Source organism: Rhincodon typus, chromosome 11 (genome assembly GCF_021869965.1).
Source record: "Rhincodon typus isolate 14 chromosome 11, sRhiTyp1.1, whole genome shotgun sequence".
Classification (NCBI taxonomy): domain Eukaryota; kingdom Metazoa; phylum Chordata; class Chondrichthyes; order Orectolobiformes; family Rhincodontidae; genus Rhincodon; species Rhincodon typus.
This window is the reverse complement of record NC_063342.1, coordinates 37678715-37700400: the sequence shown is the minus strand read 5'-3', so window position 1 is coordinate 37700400 and position 21686 is coordinate 37678715. Positions and strand designations below refer to the sequence as shown.

Here is a 21686-nt window from a genome sequence, read left to right as displayed (position 1 = left end):
GAGTCCAGAAACAGGGATCACAGTTTAAAGACACAAGATAGTCTATTTAGGGCTGAGATGAGGAGAAAAGAATTTCAAAAGTTTGCGACCCTCTGAGAGATAAAAAAAATGTACTTAATCTATTTTAAATGGGAGCCCCCTAGTTTTTAATCACTGTTCTTGATTCTGCCATAACAGGGATCATCTCCTCCCTACCTACCTTGTCAAGACCCCGTTGGATCTCAAAGTGTTAAAGTAAATGTTCCACATATACTGTTTGTACAGAAGTGAACGTATTATAGTTTGAACTGTCACCTGTTGAATATGGGTCTGAAAAAATCAGTACTGAGGTGTATTGCTCATATGTTGTGATGTCATATGGACTTGTGAGCAGAACAGCCTAGGACCTTGCAGGATTGAGACCTAACATCTGGTCCTCCTGAAAGTCTTTATGTAACAATACCAGTCATATCAATGCGGATGTTTTTAATAAACCCATTCAGACATAGGTGGGACTAGACCCCAGGCCTTCTGGCTCAGAGACAGGGACTCTACACTACAACAAACTATCATATCAATGTAACCTGTAACTCACTGCTAACATATAAACAGCCTTTGAATCCAGACATTAGATTTGATTTCCTTTACCATAAGCTCCCAATTTTTTTGTTTTTCCTTGAGATCTGCTGACCTGGCATCGAACCTTGATGTTTCTCATCCTGTCTACTTCCACTAGCAAGGTCTCCAAAAACTGCATTAGAGACCTTGAAGACGTCTCTCTGTTCTGATGTTCTATTTTCCTTGTTTAGAATTAAAACAATTGGCTTCAACAACAGTCTGCTGTAATTCAGAAGAATATTTCTTTTAGAGAGAGAGCCTGCCTCTAAGATCCAAATCGACTGTATCTCATGTTAGCATACACGGCTCCCCTCCATGTTGAACACAAAGCAGAGGCATCTGGCAAGGTGGAAAATGCTCAGCCCAGTGCCCACTTAAGTGAGGTGATAGCACCAAATATGTGTGCTGCCTACCCACTGGAACCAATGCATGTTGGTCACAAATCATGAATTCTGTGATGGAAAGATAATGCAAGCCTATTTTTATCTGAGTACTCAGCATAGATGTAGATATTCAGAGAATTAAGTGAAGAATATAGGTTACTGTAATTATGAATCTTTGGAATATTTAGGTTCATATTTACCAATTAATATCATTTCTCTAGTGCAGCAGTGTTACTAAATAATTGCTTATAGCACTTAAACATTTGATATTCTTGCACTCTGGGAATGTTTTGTACCGTATCCTTTTTATCATCAGTGAAATTTGTCATCTGGTTCAGGAATTTTTACTTTGTGCTATTTCACTTTTTGTTTATTCAGTATAAATTATTTACAGTGTCCTCTGGAAGTTGCTGATTGGTACAGGAGTACAGTTTAATAAGTACCATCACTCATTATGACCAGTTGTCATGTTGAATCCAGATAATGATGCCATGACGTTCAAATTTGCAGAGTTTCACAGCTGAAATTGAGCCTTGCCTTAACATTGCTCAAATGGATATTTTTCAGCATCAGTTATTTAATATTCTTGAGATCATTTTTCCTTTCCTTTTATAAATCTGATTTATTGCTTCCAAATTGATATCACATGCTATTAAATTACATGGGTTGATTTTTTTGCTGTGCAGATTTCATACAAAACGTTCTATCTTCACTATTTTCTTATTTCAGGCTCTGGAATATTTTCTGTTATCAACAGTCAAACATTTTCTATAATGGGTAAACTTTCAATAAGTGCCGCATTTAATGTGGTCTACGTTTACAGCTCTGAACTCTATCCCACATCTGTCAGGTATGTCTGCAGTGGTTGAAACTATAAGGGTGATTGCATGTGTGTCTTTCTGATATCCCATTAACTGTCTCAGTTATGTTGTGATTTTCTCAATTGTTAAGCTTTTGTCCAGTGAAATTCTATTTGTTCTTGTAGTGGTCATGACACTAGCAATCCCCAATTTATTTCCCAGAGCTTTAAGAATCAATCATACATTGTGAGATTGGAGTAATATGTAGGCTAGACTAGGTAAGGGTAGCTGATTCACTTCTCTGAAGAATATTGGTACAAGACGTACCTTTTATAATGATCCAGTCAGTACCAAGCTAATCTTCAGGTGTTAGATCACAGATTGCCAGATTTTTAAAATTAATTTTTATTGTGAGCCATTTTGATGCATTCATTATGTTAAATGTGCAATACAAGTGCATGTTGTTAGCATACAGGCTTAGCAAAATAACTAAACTCAGAAGTGCTATAAGTTGCCTCATGTATTGTGATCTTCGATTGCCCCCATTTGTGTACAGCTAGGAGTAAGTCCATTTTTATTATTAATTTAAATCTTTTCATATGATATTTTAATTTTTAAAAGTGGTGACATCATTGAGAATTGTTTTGAAGCTGATTGCTTAATTTCTCTATTTGAGCTTAATGCCTGTCATTTCAATCATTTGAAGAACAATTTTCAAAGGATCCAGAATATCAAAGTAGAAACAAGTTTTCAAAAATTCTGAGGTATCTGTTTACAAAAGGGGACCATGCTCTTTGAGGTTGTCACAAGTATGGGGACTTTGTGCTGAGCTATTTACATGTTGATTTGTGATTATATATTTTGAAATTTCAAATAATTGCTTATTATTGCCTTGTTTTCCTGTAGGAATGTTGGGCTGGGCATTTGTTCAATGTCTGCTAGATTGGGAGGAATCCTTGCACCTTTTCTTCCATCACTGGTTAGTGTACAATTCTCCTACCTGTCATTAACTCTCTTCCAGGTACTTTTCCCTTTATCTTTAGAGGGTACAGTTGTCTGATACTTGGCATTGTTTGGATTTTATATTTGATTTATTATTTCATGTCTTTGGGTTATTATTAAAGCTAGTTAATCAACAATAAACATAGAACATAGAACAGTACAGCACTGGAACAGGCCCTTTGGCCCACAATATTGTGCTAAACATGACACAAAATTAAATGAATCCCTTCTGCCTGCCCTTGGTCCATATCCCTCCATTCCTTGCACATTCATGTGCTTATCTAAAAGTCTGTTAAATGACCCAATTGTATCAGCCTCCACCAACACACCTAGCAGTGCATTCCAGGCTCCTACCGCTCAGTGTAAAACAAAAAAAAATTGCCCCTCACATCTCCTTTGAACATACACCCCGCACCTTAACTGCATGCCCCCTAGTTTTAGACATTTCAACTCTGGGGTAAAAAGATTCTGACCGTCAAACCTATCTATGCATCTCATAATTTTATAGACATCTATCAAGTCTCCCCTCAGCCTCTGCCGCTCCAGAGAAAACAACCAGAGTTTTTCTAGTCTCTCCTTACAGCTCGTACCCTCTAATTTGGAAAGCATCCGGTAAACCTCTTTTGCACCCTCTCCAAAGCCTTCTTGTAATGTGGCAACCAGAATTGAATGCAATACCCTAAGTGTGGCCTAACCAAAGTCTTATAAAGCTGCAACATGACATCCTGACGCTGTACTCACTTCCCTGACCAATAAATGCAAGCGTGCCATATGCCTTTTTTTACCGTCCTATCTACTTGCATGCCCACTTTCAGGGAGTTATGAGCTTGCATTCCAAGATCCCTCTGTATGGCAGTGCTGTTCAGGGTCCTGCCATTGACTATATTTTTCCTTAACATTTGATTTCCCAAACTGCAGCACCTCGCACTTACCCAGATTAAACTCTGTCTGCCATTCCTCTGCCCAGATCTGCAACTGATCTATATCCTGCTGTATCCTTTGACAACCTTCTACACTATCCACAACTCCACTGATCTTTGTATCATCTACAAACTTACTAACCCACCCATCTACATTTCATTAAAAATAATAAATCTTTTTTGGATGAAAATCTGTGAAGTGTCAAGAAATGTTTGCTTACATTAAATATGTAAGTGTAGTTTGCTGTTGTGTATCTTGAGTGACAGAACTCTCCTGTGTTTGTATTTATAGTTTTAGACAGCTCAGTAGTGAGTAGGGTATCAGTTGCTTGTGACAGAGTAAACCACACCATGTGACCATTTTCAACAATGAGTCTGAGAACCATTAGTTTAAGCAGGAGATCATGTTTGTAAAATAATTTAGACATCAAACAGCACATTTGAATAAAATATAAATGGAGTTGGAGCATGCAGATGCCTTTCTGCTCTTAAAACAACAAATGTTAACAAGTTAGTCAATGGGAAATTGTAACAGAACAAACAGTTAAAAGGAACTTATGGAACAGAAACTTATCAAATCAAAATAGCATTATCCAGAGTGATGATGCACCCCAGCCCCTGCGATACCCACTGGACTCTAAAGGCCTCTATTATGCTTTTCAATGCTGGTAACTGGCACCAAAATGTTAGACATCTACATTAATACAATCCATAACCATTGTGCATTGAAAATCATTTTTGTTTATATTGAACTGCTAATGAAAATGGAATCTTCTAGAGTTGCATTTCAGCATCAAAATGTTTTCCAGTTACTAATATTCTACATTTATTGAAATAACTCCACAGAGGCCAGTATCCCAACAGCAAGTCACCCTTTATTAATACATGGAAAGCCCTTGACGCTGATCTAGCCCCCTCAAAGCCAACTCTTGGAGTGAAAAGAACCACTGACATTCCTATTTATATCTATCAGCCAGGGCTCCCTGACTGGACCAGATTAACAGTCCCAGTCAGAGAACTCATACTCATTGAGGTCCACCTGGCTGACCTCATTACAATCACTGGAATCACCTCATTATAATATGCAATTTTTAAAAAATTGAAAATGAATAGAAATCTAGAACTAGCTCCCTTTTAAGATAAATATTAAACCTTAATTCAACTATTAGAATTCAGTTTTGCCTACAGTGACCTCTTAGAACTCTGTTGTTCTACCCTTACTGCCTCCTGTTTTTCCCCTTTTAGTTGCCACAAACTCAAAATCACCTTACTGACTTTTACCTGCCCTAGCCTGAACCTACAGTTGTCTACCTTCTCCACCATCTGTCCTTTCATTCTCCCTTCTCAATAGTTCCTTCTTTGTCACATTTAACCAAGCCATTCTTTTCCAGTTCCTTCTCTGCTGTGCTGTTTTGTAGGATCATCCTCAAGGATAGCAGCCCGTAGTAATGGTGAGTCCACCGTAGAAAAACAACAGATGGCAGCAGCTCATGCAAATAATGTAAATAATTCCCCATGGCCTGCTTTCAGGCTGGCCTCTGTACATCATTGAATAAGTCCCTGAAAATGGACAATAGACAGTTTCCCAGCCAATGTCTTTCTGCGCCATTAGAAAATGATGTTGATGGCAATGAAAGTTGATGATGAACAGCTGCCTCTTCTACCTGTATTAATGCACTTTTGTCACTTACCTTATTATTTAGTTAGTTTTAATGACAGATTTTTACCTGGAAAATGCAATTGACATGTAGGTATTGAACTAGAAGACTAACCATGCATAAAAAAACTGAAAGAGTAGACAATGGTAGTGCATCTGAACATCAGGCTGTCTTCTGTTGGTTGAGGAGTCATTGGATGACTGTGGGTAATGTTTGTAAAGAAGAATGTTCAATACAGATCAAATTTCGATGCAGGCATTGGGCTTATTTTCCAAAAGTGCACACAGTAGTGGGGACATGGTCACTTGTGTCAAATATATTTTCAATTTCCTCTTAAAGCTTTATGGCAGAGTATTATAACCTTGTGAAGACCCAAAGTTCACAGGTAATTTCTCTCCTCACACTTTTTGTGACTGTTTCAAATTGATTATCTTTTTCCATTGAGTACTCAGTCAAAAATTATTTTCCCTACTCACTAGCAAATCCATTCATAATTATATATCATATTGATAAATATATATTTTCTACATATATATATATGTATATATTTGCATCACTAAAAGTATTTATATTTTCCTCACTTGACACAGCCAAATCATGGTTGTGGTATAATAAATCATATCTTGGCCTATCCTCTACTCCTCTGCAAATCCTATCCGTTGAGCATTTCACCTACTTCCATCCTTCATGTATTTCATTATAAGTTCTTGTTCTGTACCACCCACCCAAATAGAATTCCATGTTTCCCAGGAAGATGCCTTTTCCATCCTCAGTTTCTGTATTGAATGACCTTTCATCCTCAGTAATATCAGCTTCTTTCTTAAGTGCTCTTACTGTCTTCTGAGTTAACTCACTTCCTTTCTTTCCTAACACACTCTATCCATAAAATGTTGCACATCCACATACACAATCATCACCTTGAACTTGAGACTTTCGTGATCTCCATATTTGTATTATAAGTATCACTGATCAGTCCACCTCTTATCACCTTAATTTGGTTTCACTGGGGAAACTGTCCCTTAAGTTACTTACCATTGCTCTTTTAAATTTCCAACAATCTAACCTTTAACCAAAAACTTACCATGATATTTATACAGCTCCAGATTTAGTAAATTGCACCCGCTCCTTGATTTTAAACCTTTTGCCTTCTTTACAACTTAAAAGACTATCCTGCCCTAGTCATTCTTCCAGAATGCCCATACCCTTAAGTATCAAATTTGTTCAGCCCTTGGAAAGAACTGTTTAATCATTTGATTCAGCTAGACGATTGTTGCGACTGAGTTAGAAGGGGTCAACAGATTATTTTCCTTGTAGTTAAGTTTAAATTGAAAAGACAGATGATGTTGGCATATGTATATGGATATAAGGCCGTGTATAGCTCAGTCTCAGAGACACTTTAGCCAGGATCCTTAACTAACAAATAAGCTAGTTTATTGCAAACAAAACTACTGCAACTTCCCCTACACAGTGGTCGAAAACGCCCTTGACCGCGTCTCTCGCGTTTCCTGCAACTCATCCCTCACACCCCCTCCCCGCAATAAGAACCAAAACAGAATCCCCTTCGTCCTCACATACCTCCGGATCCAACGCATCATCCTCTGGCACTTCCGCCATCTGCAATCTGACCCCACTATCAAAGACATTTTTCCCTCCCCACCCTTATCTGCCTTCCAGAGGGACCACTCTCTCCATGACTCCTTTGTCCGCTCCACACTCCCCGGCACTTCTCCCTGCAACCGCAGGAAGTGCTACACCTCCCCCCTCACCCCATCTCAGGCCCCAAGAAAACCTTCCACATCAAACAGATGTTCACCTGCACATCTGCTAATGTGGTATACTGTATCTGCTGTTCCCGACGTGGCCTCCTCTACGCCGGGGACACCAGGCTGAGGCTTGGAGACTGCCTTGTGGAACATCTACGCTCGGTTCACGACAAACGACTGCACCATCCAGTCGTGAACCACTTCATCACCCCCTCCTGCTTCTTGGACGACATGTCCATCCTGGGCCTCCTTCAGTGCCACAACAATGCCACCTGAAGGTTGCAGGAACAGCACCTCATATTTTGGTTGGGAACCCTGCAGCCCAGTGGTATCAATGTGGACTTCACGAGCTTCAAAATCTCCCCGCCCCCGACCGCATCCCCAAACCAGCCCAGCTCGTCCCTGCCTCCATAACCTGTCCGTCCTTTCTCTCACCTATCCACTCCTCCCACTTCAACCCCCACCCCCACCTCCTACCTACCAGCCTCATCCCCGCCTCCTTGACCTGTCTGTCTTCCCTGGACTGACCAACCCCCACCCTAACTCCCCACTTACTCTCACCTTTACTGGCTCCATCCCAGCCTCCTTGACTTGTCTGTCTCCTCTCCACCTATCTGCTCCTTTATCCATCTTCCCTCCGCCTCGCCCTCTCTCTCTATTTACTTCAGAATCCCCTCCCCCGTTTCTGAAGAAGGGTCCAGACCTGAAAAGTCAGCTTTCCTGCTCCTATGATGCTGCTTGGCCTGCTGTGTTCATCCAGCTCTACACCTTGTTATCTCTTACACAAGAAAAGATGTAAATATTATTAACATTTATTAATGAAATGTTAAGTGTGCAAATCTAATACATGTGCAAACAAGCATACAGGAACTTCAAGTCTGGGAAAACATAAGAACTAGGAGCAGGAGTAGGCCATCTGGCCCCTCGAGCCTGCGCTGCCATTTAATAAGATCATGGCTGATCTTTGAGACTCAGCTCCACTTACCCGCCCATTCACCATAACCCTTAATTCCTTTACTGTTCAAAAATTTATCTAGCCTTGTCTTAAAAACATTCAGTGAGGTAGCTTCAACCGCTTCACTGGGCAGGGAATTCCACAGATTCACAACCCTTTGGGTAAAGAAGTTCCTCCTGACCTCAGTCCTACATCCACTTCCCTTTATTTTGAGACGATGCCCTCTAGTCCTAGTTTCACCTGCTAGCGGAAACAACCTCCCTGCCTCCACTTTATCTATTCCCTTCATAATCTTATATTTTTCTATAAGATCTTTACTCATTCTTCTGAATTCCAATAAGTATAGGCCCAGTCTACTCAGTCTCTCCTCATAATCCAACCCTCTCAACTCTGGAATCAACCGAGTGAATCTCCTCTGCACTCCCTCCAGTGCTAGTATATCTCTTCTCAAGTAAGGAGACCAAAACTGCACACAGTACTCCAGGTGTGGCCTCACCAGGACCCTATACAGCTGCAGCATAGCCTCCCTGTTTTTAAACTCCATCCCTCTAGCAATGACAGACAAAATTCCATTTGCCTTTTTAATCACCTGCTGCACCTGCAATCCCACCTTCAGCGATTCATGCACGAGGACACCCAAGTCCCTTTGTACAGCAGCATGCTGCAATTTTTTACCATTTAAAACATAGTCCATTTTGCTGTTATTCCTACCAAAATGGATGACCTCACACTTATCAACATTGTACTCCATCTGCCAGACCTTTGCCCACTCACTTAGACTATCTATATCTCTCTGCAGACTTTCAGTGTCTTTGGCACACTTTGCTTTACCACTCACCTTAGTGTCATCTGCAAATTTTGACACACCACACTTAGTCCCCAACTCCAAATTATCTATGTTGATAGTTTGATATACTATAGTTGGATATAGTTTACCAGAAAATCCTCCCCCAATGTCTTCTCGCCTGTTCTTCAGCTGGATGGAACTGCCCTTACCAGGTTCCCTTCTTTTCTGTCAAATTACAGCCAAAGAATCATTTGCAATGCTGTTTTGTCCTATTCTTGCTGAATATCTAAGTCTAAAAGAATCTTTTCAGAGTGTTAATTTTAAATAATAGTTAAGTTCAGAAAAATAATGACCACTCGTGGTTTCTTCTTGAATGTTGGCCTGCAACCAAAGGCACTTTACACAAATAGTATCAGCACAGGGGTGTCTTCTTGGATAATTTATAGCTGGTTATATTTGCATTTCTTGGGATGTGATTGATTCAGAAATCTTCCTTAAGAACGCTCGAGTTAAAGCAAAAAGACTTCCCCTTTAGGAATTTTCCTTTTGTAGTGATTACATCGTCCTGTATGTTTTCAACTCTCAAACTTTGAGAGGGACTTCAGAGAAAAGAGAGGGGGAAAAGTTACTTCAGGCAAGTTGTCTCTCACTGACTGTGTTCAAATTCAATCACAATATTACACCCACAAACTGGGATATATGTCCTCTCTTTGAAAGTATTGCAGACTCAGTGACTCCAGTCAGGCAACTTGTGTTATGTGCAAGTACAACACTTTACTCTGCTGCAGCCAGTCTCCTTTGCTTAGCAAAGCATTCCTTCCAAAATGTCCAGAATATCTGAGGTAACACGTCATCAGAACACTACTTAAAGCATTATTAAATTATTCTCCATATTTTTAAGACCAAGCAAGAATGCAAGGACAAACCTAGCTTCTCTTCATCACAATCATTTTTGTGAACCAGCACTCTCCCTGCCACTCCCCAGCCCCCACCTGCAACCCCCACTCCATGCTCTTCCACCCTTGACCTCCAGTAATGAGTGCAGTTGAGTTTGTGGATTTGCTTTTGCAGCCTTTGATATAGTTTACCAGAAAATCCTCCCCCAATGTCTTCTCGCCTGTTCTTCAGCTGGATGGAACTGCCCTTACCAGGTTCCCTTCTTTTCTGTCAAATTACAGCCAAAGAATCATTTGCAATTCTGTTTTGTCGTATTCTTGCTGAAAACTCTGAAAGGGATTTGACTTTAAAAACCATTTTATTTCTCATCTACTTGCTACCTCACTAGTATCTAAATACATAGGGCTGAATTTTGTATTCATCACTGACTCCCACAACACTTCTTCAGATCTCCCCCCTTCCTGTTCACAGTCAGACTGAATACCCATCTCCCACCCAACCTGCTTCCATGTTCATCGTTTATCTCACACCCTGTCTGCCTGGCATCCTGGCACCCTATTCACATGTCAGCCTAACCCCAGACTTACCTTTCATACCAACCTTTGGCGGAGGTTGACAGATTGGCTGTATGTACTGCAGGACATTTAAATCACAAACTGCAGTAACTACTGTAATGAAAATGGAGCATGGTTTGACTTGCTTCCCTCACCCCTGACTATCCTGCAATATGAGGGGCTTGTTAGATTTCAGGTATGCTCCGTATTTTTGAAGGAGCCATGATTGAATTCTCCTCCCAGACAAGGAGAGTTCAATCTTGACAGGAAAAAATTAGGAGCCTCAGAAAATCTGGCTGATCTATTCAACAACAGAAAATGTTCAAGGAGTGCAGAAGTAGCCAGATCCATATATATTGGACTGACCGAGCTTGCTTGCCGTGTAACCAACAGAAAATAACAATGGAAGGATATCCTTGTTCTTTGTGGAAGTTTTAAATAGGTTCTGCCTGACCTCCTCTCCAGGAAGAATTTTGAATCAATCACCATCTCTCGAAAAGTAAGTACTATGTAATTGACCTACGAACTCACCACAGTGCCAACAGCGTTTGTGCAAAGTGTCTTTGGCTGCAGATCTGTGCTCGACAATGCATAGCTTTATTGTGGTCTCTTTAATGTCCTTCCTAGTCAATGTTCTTGGGGTAAAGGGGCCGAGGGATGAAGTGAAAGCTGGAACAGGGTACTGAACAAACTGATCATCCGTGATCCCTTTGAATGGCAGAGCAAGCTCGTAGGGCCAAAAGACCTCCTCTTCTTCCTATTTTCTATATTTTTAATACCCTGAACCTCCTCTACAGAGGATTGTTCTTGATTCCCATATTTCCTCCGTGACCAGGATATCCCCTGCCTTTATCAGCTCCCGTTGTGAATGGCACACCATGACACAATGATGTCGAACACCCTTTCAGGGTTTTAATGCAGGGCTCCATTGGAGTGGTCCAGGCATCCCCATTTGAAAACCAAAGAGATTGGCAGCCTCCAGTCAGCACAAAGTAAGCGAGTTATCTGTTCTCCTATGGGCAGAGCAACCTGGTAGAAACTTGCAAGGTATTAGTGTCCCTAAGCTCCATTGTGAAGTCCTGAGAGTGTGAAGTGTTGTGCAAGTTAGTCCAAAAGCAGCCATGATGATGTGGTAAGACTGGTAGTTTGGCATTTTCCAATTGAATGGAGAAAGGGCAGAGGAGGTTGCTGTCTAGGCAGCATGCAGGGAGAGCGTGATGACGGTGGAGTTGGATGGTGGAAATTGTTCTTTACAAAGGAATCTGAATTTTTGATTCCCATTACAATTGCCCCAACTTTCTCATCATAGCCACGCTGCTCATCGCAGCAGAAAGTTTGTCTCAATAGTTTCTGCATCTCTGTTGGATCTGTTCTGATAATGAAACCTCTCTTACTTTTTCCTAAATCTTGTGTTGTTCACATCCCACCACAGCCCTCAATCTTAACACTGGTTGAAAGGCTACTTGACTCAGTCTGTCCAATCTCCTGCCCTTCTGCTCTTATCCCTTCCTCACCTGCCTAAATTTCTATATGCAGTGATTTTGTTCTGGGTACTGAACAGTTCTAAATAATAGCATTTGCAGCATCCTCAGTGAAATGAAATGGTCTGGTCAGAATTGACTTCAAAAACTTAGAAAGCTTTTTGCATGTGTTTAAGTGTATGCTATGTGATACGCTTCAAGCCATCACCGAGGATAATATTATACTGCCTGTTATGAACAAGCTCTACATGAAAATACTGGCTCAGATTTTGCAACCAGCAGCAGCACAAATGTGTTCAATGAAATCAATATGAGCTTCATAAACTCGATGCACAGCAAGAACTGTCAGCCTGCCCACAACTGAAATACATATAGCATACAGGTCCAACACCACTTCTGCAAGTCGTTGCCAGTGGTGATGCAGGAGATCATCTCATGAGTTATGTGATGCAGTGCTATCGCAGTAATGATTTGCATGGTTTGTCAATTGCATCAATTTATTTGTTTGTTTGTGACAACAGAATTGCAATGCTTTTTTTCTGCAACTGAAATTGATTTGATTTGTAGTGTTTTGAAATGATTATTGTTTTAAAAAATTTAACGATAAATTATCTAGACTTTTGTTAGCATGGTTAAGTGCAAAATGAATTGCTGTTCTTCTCAATGCTTTCAACGTAAATATTCAGTTTAAAAAGCATTGTTTGTTTACATTTTGCACAACTTAACATTCTAAAATTTATGGTAGTATTAATGGTGAGGCTGCCAAAATAATTGTTTTTACAAAGTAAAACCTAAAGCAACTCTGATGTTCCCAAATATGACTTTAAATGTTGAAATCTGGAAGTCACTGTCAATGATACTTTGCTCCTGCACAGACTGCAATGATGTGGCCTTTGCAAGATGGAATAATTTTTAAATCACTCATTTGCTGTGAGTTTCAACAATTTAAATATTAATCCTGCGCTAAGAAGCAAAATAAATCAAGGCTTATCCAGAGTAGTTAATTACATCCAAAATCATAGTTACTGCTGAACAAATTTTCTGACCCTAAAAAGCTATTTACAAGGGTGGAATTTCATTCCATCAGAGGAATGTTTAAAAATAGCCGTTGTTTTGGTGTTTTTAATTTTGTTTTTACGTTTATGTTTAGATGTTAACTCGATGTGTATGTGCCAATTTTTATTTTGCTTTCTGTGCAACAATTTATTTCTTTTACTTTCTAATTTCCTGTCAGTTAGAAATTTCTAATTTCATTCGCTGATGAATTAATTTGTTATATTTTATAACAAGTCCCTTATAGGAAACAGCACATTGAAATTAATGTTCGAGAAGAGGAAAGAAATCTAGGTTCTCAAGCTCACTAAATCTTTAGTATTTTTAAGGGGTCAGCAGCAAGTGCCATTCCTGTGTTGAAAAATGGAGATAATATATTTTATGTGGATTAAAAATGCTACAAGTATTTTTGGTATTTTTCAGGTTATTTTCATTTTTCATGGCCCTAAATAAAACCCGAGGGAAAACTTGTAAATGGATTTATTTACCTATCTAGCCATGGAGTAATTTATGGTACAGAAGGAGGATATTTGGACCATTTGAGTCCTTGCTGACATAGGAATTTTTCTATCCCCTTGTTCAGTTTAAGGCACTGTATAAATTTACTAATGGACTGTAATACTCTGGTAAGAAGCCTAAATAAAGCAATAACAGAAAAAACACCTGTAAGAGAAAATGTTTGTGTTATATTCAGCAAATATTGACTCCAAATTCCCTGACCAATATAAAAGCAGTTTGTTCCTGGACCAACTATTTTAAAATGTCTTACGGGTGTTCTCATAAATCCTAGGAACAATACTTTAATGTGTGTCTGGTCTCTGAATTTGTCGGTGTGAAGATTTCCCTGTATTGGCAACTCTTGGCATATTATTCAGATAATAGATTAGAAGTGCCAGTGCAGATTTAAATCAAAATATTTCAAACTGTGACCACCTTTGGTGGCCAATCACATTTGCAGCTAAGTTAATTTACTAGGTGAAAACCAAATATCCACACAGTGATCGACTTAGACTCCCTGCTGTATTCACATGCTTACAAGAATTTTATTCAATTGAGATACAGCAAGGAAAATTCTGACAGGTGATTCTGGCTGTTAATATGCTTGCCTTGAATTAGCAACTGGCACAAAACCAAAGAAAGCAATCATATGACAGTGATCCTACACTGAAGTAAAATGTATCAGTACTACTCCTGCTTAGCTACCTCAAAAAATGTTAAATCTTAGGAGCCACATTCCCTAATAAAGCAGCTAAACAAAAGCATAAGTTCAGGACAAGTGTGGAGGCTTTGTTCTTGTCATTGTTAAGATTTGAGCACCATGCTATATTTAGGAAAAGTGTCAAACACTTGAATGAGAGGCTGAATTTTTGTATTCAAGTAGGTGTAGACTGGGAATATTTAGTACTTGTGCTTAGTTTATAAATTTGAAACTGTGTGGGATAATTTAAGTTAAAATTTTGATTTATCCAAATATTAAATTATTTCCACAGAAAGCTTATTGGTTTGATTTGTTTCTTCTAAATCCTTTAATTATTAGTCTTTTATTTATAACCACATGGTGATAATTGAATGATAATTGACTAGTAGAAATGTTCACCAGGGCTTTTAATAATTAGTGCCTTCAAAAGCTAGTATTGGAATATAAGAAAATATATGTTCCATTGTGTCCATTACTACTGTAACGGGGGTTAATTTGTGAATTTTAATAGACACAAAAATATAGAGGAATTTTGGAATCAAGCAATAATAATCATAAAAAATCTATTCATTTTAACACTGCTTCTGAGCACCTTTTAATCAATATTTCCATAAATTTCAGAATTTTAATTTCCTGTCACAGCTGTTCGTCTGTGAAGTCTCTCAAACTCTATCAATAAGTCAAGCAGAATCTTCACCAGACAACTGCATTTGTCAGCTTAGTCTTTGTTGGTGAAATACTTATTGAATCATGTTTGCAATTACAGAATGTGCAGCACATCAAGTTTGTTCTTTCAGCCTATTAAGTTTACACCATTGTCTTTTCTACCAGTTACCTAATCTCATTTATTCAGTTCCTATAGCCTTTTAATTTTTACTTTTTTAAAGCAGCTATCTAAATATTTTTTAAAATATGACTTAAGGCAGAGAATTCCAAAATCTAACAAGCCTTTGTATAAAGATAATTTCCTGAACTCCCGTTTAATTCTATTTTTGATTACATTAAAATTCTGCTGCCTTCACACTGTCATTCTGTATGCATCTATTATTTTATCTTCATTATATCGATATGGCTGTCAGGAACATTTGTAGCTAATGGACTTTGAAGAAAATCATTTAATATTGCCTGTGATAGGTTTAGGATCCATCCTGTTTCAAATTCAACCAATTAATGTATACCATTTCCAGTGGCTTCTCTTGTTTGATTTTAAATATAGAGAGAACACAGAATGGTAACTAAAGGATGGAAACTGTATGCTTTGATGATATGTACAACTATATACAAAGTCAAACTGTCTGAGCGATAAGTTAGTCTGTTTGAACAGTCAGTTAGATACCTACCCTTCTGAGGAAACTGAGATTTTTGTATGAAAGAGCAGATTTCATTGTGTCAACAGTAGGATTTTTTGAATAAACTAGATGGCAGGTGATGGCAATCAATTAACATCTGCTTTATGAAGATCAAAAGTGCTGGAGAAATTCAGTAGGCTTGGCAGCATCTATTGAGGAAAAAAATAAGAAATAACATTTCAATCCCAGTGAACTCCAGTTCTGAGCAAGTGGAAAGAGAAGCTATTGCTAGTGATTTACAGATCAGAATGGAACCAGATGAAAAACAGCCATGTCGCTGGATGACCTGAGAGGTGTTAAAAGAGAATGGTATGGTCAACCATATCAGAGGCTGCAGATGGCACAGAATTTTTAATTTGATGTCCTCTCAATGTTTTTGTTGTTAATATATTCTATTAACAGATTGTGTGGCACTACTGCCATGCAAAATGGAAATACATTTAAACAGATCTAGCAACTCCAAACTGGGATTCTATGGGGCACTTTGTCCATCATCAGCAGCAGAAATGTAGACAATCAAAATCTGTATAGGTTTTTAGGTTGGCAAGTAGTCCTGAGCAGCATGTGATAGACGGATCTACATGATCCCACAGTCAATGGATTGTGTTTTGCAGTCCTGCAAATGCAGTCGTGAATGTCACTGCTGCTTGTAGTAGATGCATTGGTGCTAATTTTCGAAGGTTTGCTAGATTGCGGAAAGGTTCCATCAGGCTGGAAACTAGCAAATATAATGCATTTGTTCTAGAAGGGTCGGACGCAGAAAACAGGTCGCTGTAGGCCAGTTAACTTGATGTCTGTCATGAGGGAGGTGTTAAAGATGATCATTAAGGAGCTTATAGCTGGGCACTTGGAAAATCCAAGGTAAACTGTAAGAATCAGCATTGTTTTGTGAAAAGTAAATCATGTTTAACCAATTTATTGGAGTTCTTTGAAAGAGTAACAAGCGATTTGGAAAAAGGGGAGCCTGTAGACGTAGTGTGCTTGGATTTCCAGGAAGCATTTCACAAGATGTCACGTAAAAGTGGAAGCACGTTGTAAGGGGAACACATTAACATGGATAAAAAATTATCTGTCAGTAAACAGCATGATAAAAATAGGTCTTAGTATGATTGACTGGTTACACTGAAGGGTCTGTTTCCATGCTGTATGACTCTATGACAGGATGTGACAAGTGGAATCTCACAGGGGTCCGTGCTGGAGCCTCAACTTTATACAATTTATATCAATGATTTAGAGAGAAGCAAAGGAATAATAATAGGTATATTTGTAGATAACACAAAGATTGGAAGGAAAGTATGTTGTACAGAGAATGTAAGGATACAGACGGATATACAGACAGATTGTCCAGCATCGGCAGTTCCTACTGTCTCTCTACAGACAGATATAGATAGGTTGAGTGAGTCCGCAAAGACTGACAGAAGCAGTGGAATGTGGGAAGAAGTGAAGTTGTTCACTTTGAATGGAATAGAATATCCTTTATTGTCATGTGCACTCCATTGTAGAAGTACGGTGAAAATCTTTTACAATCTCTGCCTCTTATGGTGCCATCTTAGAAAAGAGGAATAAAAAGTAGTTGCATTACTTTACTGAGTTTAAAAAATAAGTTAGAAATAAAACTTTGTTAAAGGATTGACATTACAGTGAGGTAAAAAACTTCAAATACACATGACATTGCAGTAGCTTAGTGCAGGGCCTCCGCACGTGGTCTGACTGCCTGTGCCAAACCTCAGTCCAACAGCTGTCCCCACTCCACTCCAAGCCTGCAGGCCACTCCATACCGGCACTCAGCTGCTCCGGGGTAAGTTGCAGGACTGCTTCCCACGCATCTGTCTCTGCCTGAGTCTCACTGGCCGCACACTGCTCCGGGACTTGTTGCCTGTGACTGCCACTGTTCTTGGATTCACCTCTGAGGCTAATGGAAGAGAAAAAGAGCGAGATAAAAAGAAAGGAACAGAACAGGTGGAGCAGAGGAGCTCCAGCAGGAGCCTCTTACTTTGCCGCCACCTTGCCGGAATTTTGGTGGGAAGAATATAAAAGCAGAGCATCATTTAAAAGAATGACTGCAAAATTCTGGGGGACTAGGTGTTCTAGTGCATTCGTCACAAGAAATTAGTATGTAGATTGAGGAATTAATTAAGACAGCAAATGGAATGCTGTCCTTTATTACAAGAGGAATTGATTGTCAAAATTTACGGATGTTGTATTTTGTTTATACAGGGCCTTGGTGAAACCACACCTCGAGAATTGTGTGCAATTTTGGAATACTTATTTAGAAATGATGCAAATGCACTGGAGGCAGCTCAGAGGAGATTTACTAGACTGATACTTGGAATAAACATCTTATGAGGAAGAATTGAAATGAATTAGATTATTTCAGGACTTTAGAAGGAGAGAGGGAGACTTCAATTAAGCAGCATATCAGATCCTATAAAATTCTGACCAAGTGGATGTGTAAAGAATGTTTCCTCCTGTGGGTCAGTCCAGAATTAGGGGAGTCTGCTTTAAAATTAGGTGTCATTCTTTAAGAATAGAAACAACAATCTTTTTTCTTTCCAGACAGTTGTGCAACTTTGGAATTCTTCCTCAGATGTGTCAAGCGGTATTTGCTCAGCAATGACGTGCTCACTGGTGTCCAGTTTGTGATCTGCCAGGACTACTCTGTTCCTGACCTCATTAGTCTTAGTCAAAATATTGATGAAAGGGCTGACCTCCAGAGGTGTGAGAGTAGTTGCCCTTGACATAAAGACTATGTTTGAGTGTGGCTCAAGGAGCCCTAGCAAAACTGGACTCAATGGGAATCAAGTTAAACTGGTTGAAATCATTCCAAGCATAAAGGGATCTGGTTGTTGGAAGCCAATCATCTCAGCCCTGGGATTTTGCTCTAGGATTTTTTTTAAGAGTGGTGTCCCAGACTCCACCTTCTTTGGTTGCTTCATCAATGACCTTCCCTCCATCATAAGGTTAGAAGTGAGGATGTTTGTAAGTGATTGTACATTGGTGTTCAACACCATTTCTGACTCCTTCGAGACTGAAGTTGTCCATATCTATATGCAGCAAGTCCAGACAACAGCCAGGCTTGATCTGGCATGTAACAAGCAACATTCATACTACACACCTGCCAAGCAATTACATTCATCATCAAGAGAGAATGTAGCCATCTCCTCTTGTCATTAAATGGCATTCCCATTGTTGAATCTGCCACTATCAACATCCTGAGAGATAGTAAGAACTGCCGATGCTGGAGTCTGAGATAACACAGTGTGGAGCTGGAGGAACACAGCAGGCCAGGCAGCATCAGAGGAGCTGGAAAGCTGACCTTTTGGGTCGGGGCCCTTCTTCAGAAACCTTACTATCAGACCCTTACTATCAACATCCTGTAGTTACCATTGAGCAGAAAGTGAACTTGGCAGCCACCTAAACACTCTGGCTACAAAAGCAGGTCAGAGGCTTGGAGGTTTGCTGTAAGTAACTAATGTACTGAGTCCCCAGACTGTCCACCTTCTACAAGGCACAAATCAGGAGTGTGATGAAACACTTTGCATTTGACTATCAGTGTGCAGTTCTAACTACACTCGAGAAGCTCAGTATCATCCAGGACAGAGCAACCTGCCTGACTTGCACCACAATAAACCACCTTCGACATTCACTCTCTCCATCACTGAAGCTCAGTGACAGTAGTGCATTCCATATACAAAAGGAGAGAGATTTGAAAAAGACATGAGGAGCAATTTTTTTTTACATGGAAGGTGGTTTGCATGTGGAATGAACTTTCTGAGGAAGTGGTGGATGTGGGTACAATTACAATGTTTAAAAGACATTTGGATAAGTACATGAATAGGAAAGTTATAGGCCAGGAGCAGGCAGGTGGGACTTGTTTAGTTTGGGATTATGTGCGGTGTGGACTGGTTGGACTGAAAGATCTGTTTCTGTGCTGTATGACTTTGTGACTAAGTGAGCATGTTGGCTCATCTAGCTCACACTAGTGTTTATATTCCATGAGCCTCATTCTGTCCTACTTCATCTGTCCCTATCCTACAATATTTATCATCTATTCCTTTCTCTCTCATGAATTTATCTAACTTGCCTTTAAATGCATCTTTTTCCAAATTTCAGTTACTTCCAGTGCATTCCACTTGCTTACCACTGTGAATGTAAGGAAATTATCTGAATAAAATTGTTTTTTTTTACAATAAGTGAGTAATTTAGCCTTGGTTGTACAGCTGTGTGTGTGATTTTTTTTTTAAATTCACTGCTTCAAAGAGACCATAAATAGATATATAACAGGATGCCACCATATAATGAACAAGCAAGCTTTGTGGTGCCCATTTAATCTCTGAACTGCCACTAAATTCTCATGGGCTCAAGTAATTGTTATCAAGTGACTTACTAATCGACCTCCTTCCACAAGCAGATAAATTGCATGCAACAGCTCCTTCAACTTAATTGTAAGAGGTTGTTCTTGGTACTGGCTGTCTTACACGTGGCCTTTTCTGCAATTTAGTGAGCCTTGCCGCATTTCCCGCAGCGATGGTCTGGCTTAAATTCCAACCATAGTCTGGAATTAGAAATGGACAATAGTAATTGGACAAGATAACACGGAGCTCCTGATATCCATGGAACTGGATAAATAGGAGATAGACATTCAAATGCAATCGACATTGATCAATTTCTAGCCATGTAAGTTGTGTTATGTAATATCTTGCAGACAGGCGAACAGAGGAAAATTTAAAATTTAGCACTGTGAATACATTTAGAATCATAAAATCCCTACAGTGTGGAAGAAAACCATTTGGCCAATCGAGTCCACACCGACCCTTCGAAGAGCATCCCATCCAAACCCACTCCCTACCCTATCCCTGTAACCCTGCATTTCCCATGACTAATCCATCTAGCCTGCACATCCCTGGATACTATGGACAATTCAGCATTTAGTTTCTGAGTTTTATGTAGTCATTATGTTTAGTGTATATACAGTATAAGTGTCACTTATATCTTCTTAGTCCAGTGTCATTCTTGTATCATTGGACAACTAATTTTATTTCACGCCCTTCACAGAAATCTATTCAAGCATCATTGCATTTTGTTGTGTTTGGAGCCGCTGGACTGCTAGCGGGAATCCTTAGTTTGGTGCTGCCTGAAACATTGGACAAATCTCTTCCAGACAAGATCTCTGACCTGCACATTGTCACATATCGCCAACTTGGAGAAGAAGTAGCCCCACTGCAGTCACAGGAATGTAAAACGGTATATACATATATATATATATATATATAATCTATGTGAAGAAACATGCAATGGTTTGTTAATTGTTACTTGTTTCAATTCATGCTGAGCTAAATCAGAAAGAAACTCCAGTTTTGAACAAATCTGCAGTTTATGTATCAAGTTATAAAAACCTGATATTGAGTCACTTTGCTGTTGCTAAAGTGAGCATCTACATATGAAAAGTGGAAGGAAATCTACAGCAATATTTTCTGCTAGATTTATTTACCTCCAGATATTTTTAAGTATTATCCCCTATATCAGGACTTCTTTTTTGTTGTCTTCTGATTATCCTCTTCTTTTTTAACTGATACTAGCATGGTACCATTAGACTTGGAGATGGCTGCCTGACCCTAACATGCTTCTGTTCATTTCAATAGAGATCAGCATTTTGAACCAGCCTGAAAAAATAGTGTGTTTTGGAACGAACTACCCTAGAAACCCTTTGCAAACACATATTGTCTCAGTAGAGGGATTATTAATACTTGAGAATGGTAGATCATGAAACGACTATTAATATGGTTTTAAAAATTTTGCATGGACAGAGAGGAAGTTCCGAGTAGTCTGGCTGGCCTAAGAGTAGGCAAATATCAAGGGCCAGATGAAGCGTATCCTATGCTGTTGCGTGAGGCAAGGGAGGAAATGGCAGGGGCGCTCACAATGATTTTCAATTCCTTTCTGGCCACAGGAGAGGTGTTAGAGGACTGGATGATCGCTTATGTAGTTTCATAATGCAAGAAAGGAGCAAGGGATAAACCAGGAAATTCAGGCCTGTCAGTTTAACATCAGTGATGGGGAAACTAATTGAAGCAGTTCTGAGGGTCAGAAGTAATCTGCATTTGTAGAGGCAGGGGTTATTCAAGAACAGTCAGCACAATTGAATTTTTTGAAGAAGTGACCAGGTATGTAAATGAGGGCCAAAAGAACTGCGGATGTTGTAAATCAGGGACAAAAACAAAGTTGCTGGAAAAGCTCAGCAGGTCTGGCAGCATCTGTGAAGGAAAAGACAGAGTTAACGTTTCAGGTC

General features: G+C 39.4%; 1 protein-coding gene across 2 annotated transcripts in view; it reads left to right on the top strand.

The window, feature by feature from the left end:
* Positions 1–21686, top strand: part of LOC109922532 (solute carrier family 22 member 15) — a 62745-nt gene that overhangs the window by 37698 nt on the left and 3361 nt on the right. For both annotated transcript variants that reach the window (XM_048603151.1, XM_020522585.2), the window contains 3 exons: positions 1710–1830; positions 2687–2759; positions 20453–20641. In XM_048603151.1, the coding sequence (XP_048459108.1) occupies positions 1710–1830; positions 2687–2759; positions 20453–20641 (383 nt within the window). The remainder of the gene's footprint in view (positions 1–1709; positions 1831–2686; positions 2760–20452; positions 20642–21686) is intronic.